This window comes from Coregonus lavaretus (genome assembly GCF_964263955.1).
Source record: "Coregonus lavaretus genome assembly, chromosome: 29".
Lineage (NCBI taxonomy): Eukaryota > Metazoa > Chordata > Actinopteri > Salmoniformes > Salmonidae > Coregonus > Coregonus lavaretus.
Genome location: NC_140016.1, coordinates 21,241,902 through 21,254,323, shown reverse-complemented (window position 1 = coordinate 21,254,323; position 12,422 = coordinate 21,241,902). Strand labels below are relative to the sequence as shown.

The window sequence follows — 12,422 nt, the reverse complement described above, 5'->3', positions numbered from 1 at the left end:
TTCAAGGTCCTAGAGTGGCCTAGCCAGTCTCCAGATCTCAACCCCATAGAACATCTTTGGAGGGAGTTGAAAGTCCGTGTTGCCCAGCGACAGCCCCAAAACATCACTGCTCTAGAGGAGATCTGCATGGAGGAATGGGCCAAAATACCAGCAACAGTGTGTGAAAACCTTGTGAAGACTTACAGAAAACGTTTGACCTGTGTCATTGCCAACAAAGGGTATATAACAAAGTATTGAGAAACTTTTGTTATTGACTAAATACTTATTTTCCACCATAATTTGCAAATAAATTCATGAAAAATCCTACAATATGATTTTCTGGATATTTTTTTCTCATTTTGTCTGTCGTAGTTGACGTGTACCTATGATGAAAATTACAGGCCTCATCTTTTTAAGTGGGAGAACTTGCACAATTGGTGGCTGACTAAATACTTTTTTCCCCCACTGTATTATCTTGTGGTGAATCTATTCACCACACACTAACAGTGTTTCAATTTCTCATATGAACTATACAGTAATGGGCACCTCTCCTTCCAGACCCAGTGTCAGGACCTGCGGAAGCGTAAGAACCTGGAACTACAGATCCTGTCAGAGCCAGTGAGAGGCTGGGAGGGAGACGGCATGAAGTCTCTGGGTCACGTGGCCTACATGTCCCAGGTCCACATGCAGAACGGGACCAATGAGGTGAGAGCAACAGGTACAGGTGTCCCCCAATATTAAGTGTTAGGATTTGGGGACGGTAAGCTGATCCTAGCTCTGTGTAAGGGCAACTACCCAGAGAGAGTGCTACAGACCACCTCCGAGAAGGTCAAAGTTCAAAATAACAATGTTTTGAGCAGCATGAACGTGTAGTTTGGCAAATAACAAGAAAAGTGAGGTAGACCAGTTACATTCTCTGCTTGACAACCAGGAAATAGAATTGTTGCCTGTTTGTTCACTCACAGGCTTAGAATTGATACAATTCTGGGGAAATATGTCCTTGTATCAATTCTAAGCCTGTCGATAGCATTTCCAAATGACTAAACGTGCCATTACCACACTACTTGGAGCAGATTGTTTCCGTCCAACACATTCTGGAGATGAGTCCTATATGCTGATTGCCACCCCATCTCATACATTAGGCCTGTGAATCTAAATTCATTATGAATCAGAAACCTCAGACTGGCCAAATATAGAGTGGAAAGCCATCCCCCCTGTAGTGTGGTTTCTGTGTAGGGGTTGACTATGAGGATCTGAAGGCTGAGAGGAACAAATGTCTGGCTGTGTTTTGGTCAGATTGAAGCACCACCTAACGTCTATCTAACGTCTTTCAAACCTATTTCCTGTTTTCTTTACCTTTTAACTTAGTTGAAATATTGTGATTTGGGATTCACATTCGATGTCAAATCAAATGTATTCGTCACGTACACAGTTTACAGCAGGTATAAAATGTGCAGCGAAATGCTTTTGGGCTAGGTCCCTCAACAATGCAGTACATGTGACAGTGATTTTCATGTCCCATTGCCCCAGTTCCCAGACGCTCACCTGTGGGTGTCAATGTGTGTGTTTGACATATCTACGTCTGATTCTGTGACGCTGAATGTGTGTTCCCATAGGAGAAAGAGGAGCGCTACCTCATGATGTTTCCCAGTGTGCTGGTCATGCTGTCTGCTAGTCCGCGGATGAGCGGCTTCATATACCAGGTAACCTAATGAGGACCAGGTGCGTGTCCTCTGAATGTGTCCCAGGTATTGCACTCAATCTGGGGTAGTGTGTCACCCCCCCCCCTCCTCTCTCTCTTTCTCTTTCTTCCCCCCAGGGAAGGCTGCCACTGACAGGCTCCACAGTCTCCAGACAGATGGCGGACACAGAGAACGGCCACTACACTTTTGAGATCACAGGTACCGTAGGTTAGCGAGGGAGCCTTTTTTAGTAATTTAGCGGACGCTCTTATCCAGAGCGACTTACAGTAGTGAGTGCATACATTTTCATACGCTTTGGTATAGTCTGCAGTTCCATCAAATAGATGAATTATGGTGATTTCCAATCAGTGTCAGGGATTGGGTTTCCTGTGAAAGGCCTATATCTTAACACACTGGTCCTGTTGAATAGATTGGAGGTCACCGGTCCATTATATTCTACACATCAGTGGGTTGAAGGTCAGTAATGCAGTTGTGCCTAATTTTAGCGAACCAAGGGAGGATTTCCTATGGAACATCCCTTTGATAAAATAAAAGCAAGCTGCTCTAACAGTCATTCTCATTCCAAACGCTGGCTGTGTAAACCTTGATTCATCTCGGTTTTAATGATGCAATGACTCGTGACATTCACTGAGGGAAAGGGAAATGATACTACATCAATGAGTTATGTGAACTATGCATCATAGCGTTTATGCAATGCTATCATTAACATGACAGGTCTGCAGGGAGAACCACTCACCATAGTTGTCTTATTTACTTGCCGCATGACACAGGCTATGATTGGCTAACTGGTTTTGTAACCATGACACCATAATCCAGTCCCGACTCACCAGCTGTCATGGTGGACGTTTATGATTCATGCCAGGTGCCTATATGTGGGCTTTACGAAACGCCTTGCAAACAGTTCTACCCACACCTAACTCTAGGTAACCTAGCCTGAAACTTCCCTGCAAAGTGCAACCCACTGAAGTGTGTGTGTGTGTGTTGCAGGAAGCACGATGGATCGCGTCACAGTGTTCTGCAGTAACCCCCAGGAGCTGCAGGAGTGGCTGGACCATCTCCATGCCTACACCGAAGGAGCAAGCCCAGTGGGCCCCATTATCAAGGTAAAGACATGGCACACTGTTCATGATTTATTTTTTCAAAGATTCAGAAAGTGCCGTTGTGTAGAGAACGTTCACTAAACAAAATGGCCGTGCTGTATTTCCCTCTAGACTTGGTCATAGTGTGAAAACATTCACACCACTTCACATATAGCTAGAACTCGCATTGCACTGAACCATTTGAACATCCACCGCACTTCACACATGGCTGGCACTTGCATTAAACTTGCATTGAACCTCACACATCCCATCTGACTGTCTTTCCTCTGTGTATGGACTATGTAGAACGAGTTGGGAAAGCCGGTCAGTATGGTGGGCACCCCCACTCACCAATCCCACCTGCCCAGCTTCAGCACCCCCAGCCAGGCCAACCGGGGACCCCTGGAGCCCCCCAAGACCACCAAGCCCTGGTCCCTGAGCTGCCTGCGCCCCGCCCCACCCCTCAAGCCCTCCGCTGCACTGTGCTACAAGGAGGTAGGCCAACCCAGACCTACAGTATATCCATCTATCTCTTTGTGCTTCACTCTTGATACTGGAGAGCTGCAGTGTGTGCAGGGTTTTGTTCCAGCCCAGCACTAACCCTCTAGCGTCTGGAGCTATTCAGCTTCTTGATGAGTAGCTGATTACTTGAATCATGATATAGTGCTGGGTTAGGACAAAAGCCTACACACACTACGTTGATTCAGAGCCTGGGGTAAAGGGTACTGCTTTACGTCTTACAGTAACATGACTCTAACAGGCCCAGGGAAAAACCCTGTCAGATATAGCTGTTTGTGTGGGCAAAGCGCTTAGCAGATGAGTAGGCAAACGGTGGTCCCAGAAGCTATATAAAAACAGTGTCTAGACAAGGTGGGCGGGGGGGGGTGTATTGGTGATAAGTAACTACATTCATTCCGGTACAGACCTGTGTTTGAATGGTGTTTGTCTGGCAGTCAGGTTGACCTGGTGGTGGACTGCACCAGCTGCTACTCCACAGGCTTGGGAAGTGGTCAGTGTATGGTGAGGTCGAGCTAGGTCACTGGCCGTTTATTTCGCCAGAATAGTCCTCTTAAAAATGGTTATAGTTTTGCATAGATCCATGAAAACATTGACAAAAATACGTTACATACATTGACGTAGGTTGAAAAAATGTCATTTGTGGTGAGATTTCACGATATTCTAAAGCGCAGCAGTTCAACTCTGAGCATTACCCACCATGCTCTCTGCCCCCAGGGTTAAAGAAGCTATTAGCTAGGGTCTCCTCTACCTCTCTGGAGAATGCATCTCCCCTTTCCCTCTCTCTTTCTCTGTGGAATCATCACTCTGTTTTCTTCACACTGCCGGATGAAGGGGGGGGGGAGATATATTGACATTTTCACTGTTCACCCTCTTCTAATTTCTCACACCATTTCTTTTTTCTCATACACCTCTCTCTCTCTCTCCATACTGGCTGCTGTAGAGGATGTCTTATATCTTGAAGGTAAGGCTAGATATATCTCTATCTCTCTCTTTCTGTGTGGATGTGTGCGTCCATGTGCTGAAGTGGCATGTCATTGCTCTGTTTGCCTCTCCCTCTTCCTCTGCTGTAAGCTGTTGGTTTCCTGTGTGCTCTGCTGCCTTGTCTGTCTTTTATCCCCTGTACTCACCAAGAGCCTCTGGCAGACGGTCTACCTGAGATCTCTATCTGTTTTCTAGGTAACACAAAGCTACTTCTAGGTAACAGATACAAGTGGAATTTGATGCAGAAACACTCGTCCCCCTCAGCTTTTATAAAGAATCATTGTCATAGGCTTACATTTTGAAAATGGGGAAAATATAGTCCCGCTTTTGAATAGGTCTGTTAGGGAGCTTTATTGAGATGGACACATTGTGCATAAATGAACCGGTGTGTGCTTTATTTTCAACGAAGCAGCTTCTTGTTGCACGTTGGCTAGCATATGATCAAATAAGAATGAATAAATGCCAATTTACAGGTTTAAATTGAAATTTTATTTGTCAAATTACAGGTTTGAAAATGGGAGGGTTACATATAAGAGGGTTTAAAATAAATTATTCATTATTTTAATAATGATCTCGTTAATGGTAAAGGTGATTCATTATAGCAGACGTGATGACATCATCGGCCACATGGTTATGCTAAAAACAAAATGTGTTAATTAATGACTCGGAGGGGACACATTTTGTTTCTAAAAGTAAACTGTTTAAAATAACACCAGGGTCGTGTTCATTAGGCACCAAATGGAAGAAACCTGACTGAAACGGGGAGTGGCTACTTAGAATTGTCCAATAAGAAATGATCATTTTTGTTTCCTGTTGCGTGCCCTAATGAACATGACCCAGGTTTCTTTGGTTACTGCTGTCCCATGCTTGTGGAACATCTAAGACTTTGTCGCCGTGTTTGTTTTTGTCTATGGAGGCAATGTGTGTGTGTGTGTGTGTGTGTGTGTGTGTTACTGTAGGCTTGCATTTACCATGATGTTTTTCCCCCTGGCTCGAAGGTGTGTGTCACTGTGTTGGCTATGACTCTGTGTACAGTACCCTCCTAACAGTTCTGTCACTCCTACAGGACTCCAGTAAGAGCCCGGGGCCCATTAAGAAGTTCCTCCCAAAACGCAGAGCAGAAAGAAAACATTCCGACGATGAGTTCCTCTTGCGGAAAAGTAGGTTTGATCATTGCACTCTAGGAAATGATAGATAAATATGTTGCCACCAAGGAAAGCACAGATTCACACTCTGCGTGGCAAAATCCAGTCACCGCCTAACCAATGACCCTGTTTCTCTCACTGTGAATCAACACTCCAGTGTAATTCACTGCACATAACGCATATCTCACGTGGTTTATGGTACCTCACACATTCAGTACCATCGCAAGGTGAGCGTGAAAATCAATTGCTTTTCAAACACATCCAGCTCCTAGTATCTGTCACAACTGTCCAGTGAAATCTCACTTTTAAAAGTTCATAGTCTGTTAACTCATACCCAAATAATGTTGTTGACTCATCCTATACTCATATTTGTGGCAAAAGTGTAAATAAAATAAAAAACACTTAAACACCTCAAACTTGTATCTCAAATGCTTGCTGTTTCCTCATTTAACGTGATGTCAAGTTGGCTCATTGGCTGAGCTGGCCAATCAGCTGTTTACGTGCCATGAATATTTTTTATGACCGGTATACGCCCACACAATTCTGTTGTACGTCCATACCATTCAAACACAGAAAAGCTGCTTTTAAACATACTTCATTACCATTTATTGGAAGGGAAACTATTTCACTCATATTGTAATTAATTATTGGTCATATTTAATAGAAATCTGGAAACACTGGACAGTCACTTTAAATTACCTGGAACAATGAGAGGGAAACAGACCATCTGTAACAGTTACCATAGAGATGAAGCAGCTAAATCAGTTGTCTGTCTGTGTGTCAGTTGAACGTTGGAATTTCAAAGTCTGTTTTTGTGGTTCAGAAGGCTCCTGACTCCCGGTTTCCCCTGTGTGCCTTTGATTGACAGGTACAGCTGCTCTGGAGGAGGATGCCCAGATTCTGAAGGTGATCGAGGCCTACTGCACAGGGGCCAGCCAGCATCAGACCAACACAGGTGAGCCGACGTGTGTGTGTGTGTGTGTGCGCGTTCACGCGCACTTGTATGCATCTGTGTGTGAGTGATGTATTTGTTTCAACCTGTCATAGATGTGTGTGTTATACAGACAAATCGTTTATTTCTACAGGTCCAAGTGTGTGTGTGTGTGTGTGTGTGTGTGTGTGTGTGTGTGTGTGTGTGTGTGTGTGTGTACCACACCTTTAATGGCCCATAGATAGGCATGGGAATGACTAAGGCTTACCTATGTGTTATTGTGTGTGTCTGCAGCGGTGAGGAAAGAGTCTGTCCCTCAGGTCCTGCTGCCGGAGGAAGAGAAGATCATGGTGGAGGAGATGAAGAACAACGGTCAAACAATCATAGAAGAAAAGTAAGATGGCCATCACTCAGGAGAATATACTTTTATTAAACCATTACAACACTGTGTATTAGGGCGAGGCGGTATACCATATTTTACTACATACCGCTATTGATGCATGGACGGTTTGGGTTTTTACTTCTATACCTTCTATAACGGTTTTTCAATGTTTGGTTTGTTAAATGTGATAGGCAACTCCAGCGTGTGTAACTCCGTTATCTACTTGAGTCCTCTTTTCCCCATCTGCTGCATGCCACTTTCCACACCAAGCCCTGCCCCCTGTCACTCAAGGAGAGAGCATTTGTTCGACCATGGAGGAACTAAAACTTTATTGCCCTTCACTCTGCAGTCTGCATGGTCAGATGCAGAAAGATGTTGGTGACAATGATGCTGCTTTCCACAAGCGTTCTATAATTACACTATTAATTTGTCTATCTTACTGTCTGCAAACTACTGTCTGCTAGTTAGTATTTTCTTAGTAAGTTGTGGCTAAAATAACTATTGTTAGCCGCTAATGCTAATTGCTAGTTAGCTGGCTAAGAGTCAGAGGAATCGTAGATGGCTAATACAGCCTGGTACCAGTGCCGGGGTAGGTCTAGATAAGCATGTTTGTGCAATTTTATCTTAAATTAGAGAGGAATAGGTGAAACATGAATATGTTAGCTAGCTGGCTAGCTACATGACGTAAGAAAACATGGAATGTAACATCTAATTAGGGTCCCCTAGAAACTTTGGCTCCTACCCTGTCAATAATTCCCATTTGAAATCGCTTATAATTTGATGCCCCCTAAGATCATGAACTACTCATAAAGTATACTTTGGATCATAATATGATATTTTGTCCATATCGCCCAGCCCTACTTTGTATGCACATAGATCTGCATTTAGTTTTGTTTAGGTGGTCGTTTCAACACATCTAATATGAGGCTTGTTTAAGTCTACTGTAGGACACAATGGTATTTATTGATCCATTTAAATTAAGAAATGTATTTCTTTACATAATGACTTTAAGGTATTAGCAAGTGGTGGTTTTGCCTTGAACATTGAGAAGCAAGAAATTGTCTCGTCAATATTTGTGAAATTGTTATGTTCGACTGCCTGGAACACTCAAATTCCAAAGCCTTTGTCAAGGAACATAATGTGACATTAAAAGAATATGCTATTGTCCCACTTTCTGATAACCTTTGTTTCTTGACTGGTAGGAGTCTGGTTGATGCGGTGTATGCTTTAAAGGATGAGGTCCATGAATTAAAGAAGGTAAAACAGTAGATTAACTATTAATGTTCACTCTGACAAATGTAAAGGCTGACAAGCCATTTTGTTTAGTAGTGGGTAATTGTGGTTTGTGTTGGTGCATACTTGTGGGTGTAGGTGTGTGTGTTCTTCTCACACGTCTGTGCTGTGTAATATTGAACTTGTATGTGTTTCGTCAGGAGAATAAGTGGATGAAGCAATGTCTGGAGGAGGAGCAGAAGTCTCGTAAGGAGCTGGAGAGAGTGGTCAGGAAGCTGGCCAAGCAGAAGAACGACTGTGCCTGGGAGGATGGAGGTTACTGAACAACTCCCCACACCTACCCAACTACATACCTACCTATCCCGTGTGTGTGTGCGACTGTTTGTGACTGTTCAATCCCTACAACACAGAAGGGTTGGATTCATGTATCTGGACATTGGTTAGAACAACTCTCTGTTCTGATGCTTGGCCTCACATGCTGAACTCTTCATTATCTAACCAGAAGCGAAAATTCTGATTGGTTGCCTCCTGTCTGCTGGCACTGTGATTGGTCAACTCTGATGGAACCATTTCGGACAAAGGAGAAATAGCTAGTGCTCTAGTGTCACCAGCTGCATCGCCACTCTGGACTACTGTGTCTACATTTCAATAGGAAATCTAATGGGAGCGAGAAGCCATCTTTTAGGTTTAATGGGTGTTCTCTTGCATGCACTTGTTTCAGCAGGAGAGCAACTCCCTCCGCCATAACTAGGGCTCATCTGTCCCACTCTATGTCTGTTACAGCATTGTTTGTTTATTTCGGTGTTGAGGACACCCCCCCGCAGCCTTGTCGGGAAAGAGCGTGGCTGGCATCGAGCTTTAGTGAACATGATTGGCATTTTGTGATTGCACATTCTAGACGTGAGACTCTGTGTCTCCAAGCAATTTCGTAGGCCTAAAAACTTTAGCTTTTCATTTCAGATGGGTGAGACCTATCCATGGACTATCAAACAGTCTTCTAGTTCATGGTGAGTGGATTTCAATACTGCTCATATCCAAGCTGGTATTAATATTAGCGAATAACGTCCTTGACTGTGTTTCTTACAATCTGCATGGATGTACAGTATTTTTAAGATATTGTTACTCATTAGACATGTGATGATCAATATATATATAGGCCAAAGCTATCAGGGATATAGATATATAACAAATAGAAAATGACATATGGTGTATTGCGCATAGAATAGAATAGACACATGTAAAGATGATGACAATTATGTCGCCTATACTTTCTTACCGAAACGATATACCGATAACAATTAAATACATGTACTAATAATACATAGCTTTGCGTTATTCTGGGGTTAAAGAACATATATTGCTTATTTATTTTCCATTAAAACATTTCATTATGTAGAAACGTGTATATTGTATGTAGGCTATATGGTACTGGGAACCCACTTGGGGCAGTCTGGGTTTCTGCCTTAAACCAACCCGCACTGCAGAAACCACCTCTACGGAATGATAACCTAAGGAAAAAATGGTTTTAAGTGATCTTATTTATTTGACATTGTCCATTGGGGAAGACAAAACACAACCCATTTTGATTTTAAGAATTTGGTACCACAGGAACAATGTTATTTGTACGTAGTAAACTGTGTCCCACAATGTGAGTTGGGGTTACATTCCTGTGCCCGTTTTCACAGAGCGTCTGAGTAGGATTGCTGTTCTAGGATCAGGCCCTCCTGTCCATTTTGATCCTTACTAATTATGGTCTAAAAGGGAACAAAGATGATCCTTTTCTCGGACGCTTTATAAATATCGTCCCTGGTCTGACATTTTCATGCTTCTTTCTCATATTAGTTAATGCAGATGGAGCGATGTCCCCACTTTGATTGTGTTGATGGAGAGTGTAAAATGTGTGTAGTGCAATCAAGTGCCTCCTGATCCCAGTGGATTAAGTTATGAGGTACAGAGGAAGTGGCTGGGGATTTACATGCACAGGTTTTCTGTCATGTTTTGTCACATTTCAGTGGGACTGATGGCACTGTTTAGACGTTCATGGGGACAGGTAAGGGTCGGGTAACGATTCAATGTGGAATCAGGCTTTGACGCCTTATGTCAAGGCCTTAGGTGAAAGATGATTCAGTTGAATCACAGCACTTCCTCCCAGGATGATATGTAGTGCATGCACTGTAAAAGCTGATGTCAACCTCATACTGCAGAGTGACAGTAGGAAGTTGATAAAAATGCAATGTGACCGCTCCAGTTTGACTGTTTTTACTTTACAGTGTCACTCTGAGACAGTCAGTTGGGCAGTAGACCAGAATGTGTAAAGAAACGTATCTCGGTTAATGTACAGTGATGACTCCTCCACGCCCTTAACCAAAATGGGCCTATTGCCTTGTTCCTGTTTCCTGGCCACTGTGTGTTCTCTGTAGTCCTGATGTATACTGTTACAAGCTGTTGTGTTCAAGTCCCACGGGCTATGTCAGGTCCCACGGGCTATGTCAGGTCCCACGGGCTATGTCAGGTCCCACGGGCTATGTCAGGTCCCACGGGCTATGTCAGGCCCCACGGGCTATGTCAGGTCAGGTCAGCTCCACATGTTTTGTCATCTGTACAAATGTCCTTCAATATCATTTTCATGTTTTATTGCTGAGATTATTATTTTTACCATCAATGTTTTTTTTCTTCATAAAGTATCTTATAGTTTTCAATGCCTGATAGCGTAAGCGAGCACTTAGAGGGTCGGCAGACCACTCCACGTGTATCATTTGAAAAAGTATCTTGATTCAAAATTATAACTATTGTAAGGCTTTTTTTTTTGTAGCGGCTGCATACTTTCATGTTTTCAGTATGGTCGTTCTTTTAATAAAAATCTTAACTTGATCCGTTGTTATTCATCAGTTTTCATTCATGCTGGAAAAGTCCATTGGTAAATTACATTCCACCTGTTTTCCACTTCTGAGTGATTGCACAGGTCCATAGAACATGCTACAGTGACTGGCGTATGTTGAGACCCACGACGGGATGGAATGAGTGAGTAGAGATTACATCCTGTGAAAGCCACTTCTCCTCGCTTCACCTCTTGACAGGGTACACTGCACCTCCATGCTGTAGACTTACTCTTTCCATGCCGTTCAACAACTCACTCTACCTCTGGAGTGGAATGGTGTATATGACGGCAGGGCTGTGTGGAGTTTGTTGCCATACATGGAAAATAACCGTTCATACTGTTTTTATAAACCCGATAGTCATTGAATATATCCTTGAAATTCCAATCTGGACCTGGAAGCCAGTTTCACTGCTCTTTTCATTATTCCCCTCTAATCAGGACTGATTTAGACCTGGGACAAGATGGTGCAATTCATTATCAGGTAGAACAGAAAGCCTGCAGTACTCCGGACTTCGTGGGGCAGGGTCTCCCAAACTCTGTCCTGGGGACCACGAGGGGTGCACGTTTTGGCTAGCACTGCACATCTGATTAAAATAATCAACTCATCAAGCTTTGATTATTTTTATTAATCGGCTTTGTAATGCTGCAGAAAAAAAGAAAACGTTCACCCCTTGGGGTCCCCAGGACCGAGTTTGGGAAACGCTGTCATAGGGTAAGATTTGAATACCCCTGGAATAGATGTTACTATACAAAATAGCTTACAGTCTGTGCACTGTGTTAGGACCTCATATTGCTGTCACAGCATCATCATGAAATGCACTGATTTTGATTAGACCTGTCTGTGTGGTTTTCTTGCTGTGGTGCTAATTCTAGAGGTTACTGCATGATGTTTGTTGTGAGGGGATGCAACGTTGCTGCAGAAGGTTTGCAGGGTAGGCACCTTTTTATTTTTTCTTTCAACTTGGTTTCATAAGTTGTGTTGGGGACCATAAGCATAAAGTACATTACATTTGTCTGTGGTGATGAGTCGTGTTCTAGAGCCAAACAACAAACCATTAGTTTGATAATTACGCTTAGCAACTCACAAAACTGCGGGGAGGGGGGGGCTTGTGTATATGGGTTTCACAGGTTGCATCAGTTCCAAGCACTGAGCCGATACTGTATGCAATAAACCAAGTGGAAACTTAGCACAGAGATATATGGTTATATTTCATTAAATAATCAAGCAATTTTTTTTATTAAAATATAATAATTTATTAACTATACAGACACCATCCGTCAAAATAAATACACAGTCATTGCCATATTCCTAGAAATGAATATTAATATCTAACATTGTGGGGGCAGGGATAGTAGGGTATCCAATCAACAGCAATAAATTACAGTTCCAGGGATTAGTTTCACCTTGGGCTTTTTAAAAAGATCCACATGTTCAAATTGGTCTAGTCCATGTGTAGATCCATTTAGCAGATCTGTTATCAGTCCTGTCCCAAATCCAACAGCATGCATGGCCTTGATTCCACCCATCACTCCAATAGTCATAATCCAAAGTAACTCAGTCCATCCTCTCCATACTGTAGGTGATGTCTAGC

The 12,422-nt window shown here is 43.0% G+C and overlaps 1 protein-coding gene across 2 annotated transcripts in view; it reads left to right on the top strand.

The window, feature by feature from the left end:
* LOC311104854 (rho guanine nucleotide exchange factor 6-like) overlaps positions 1–10,823 on the top strand; it is a 35,299-nt gene extending 24,476 nt beyond the window's left edge. Inside the window, exons 12-22 of one of the 2 annotated variants that reach the window (XM_084146799.1) lie at positions 538–684; positions 1,596–1,682; positions 1,799–1,880; positions 2,670–2,785; positions 3,068–3,256; positions 4,221–4,241; positions 5,328–5,421; positions 6,275–6,361; positions 6,632–6,731; positions 7,922–7,976; positions 8,153–10,823. In XM_084146799.1, coding sequence (XP_084002925.1) covers positions 538–684; positions 1,596–1,682; positions 1,799–1,880; positions 2,670–2,785; positions 3,068–3,256; positions 4,221–4,241; positions 5,328–5,421; positions 6,275–6,361; positions 6,632–6,731; positions 7,922–7,976; positions 8,153–8,275 — 1,101 coding nt within the window. In that variant the 3' untranslated portion in view covers positions 8,276–10,823. Of the gene's footprint in view, positions 1–537; positions 685–1,595; positions 1,683–1,798; positions 1,881–2,669; positions 2,786–3,067; positions 3,257–4,220; positions 4,242–5,327; positions 5,820–6,274; positions 6,362–6,631; positions 6,732–7,921; positions 7,977–8,152 lie in introns of those variants that run through there. The other variant, XM_084146800.1, reaches the window with a different exon arrangement.
* The last annotated feature ends 1,599 nt before the right edge of the window (positions 10,824–12,422 follow it).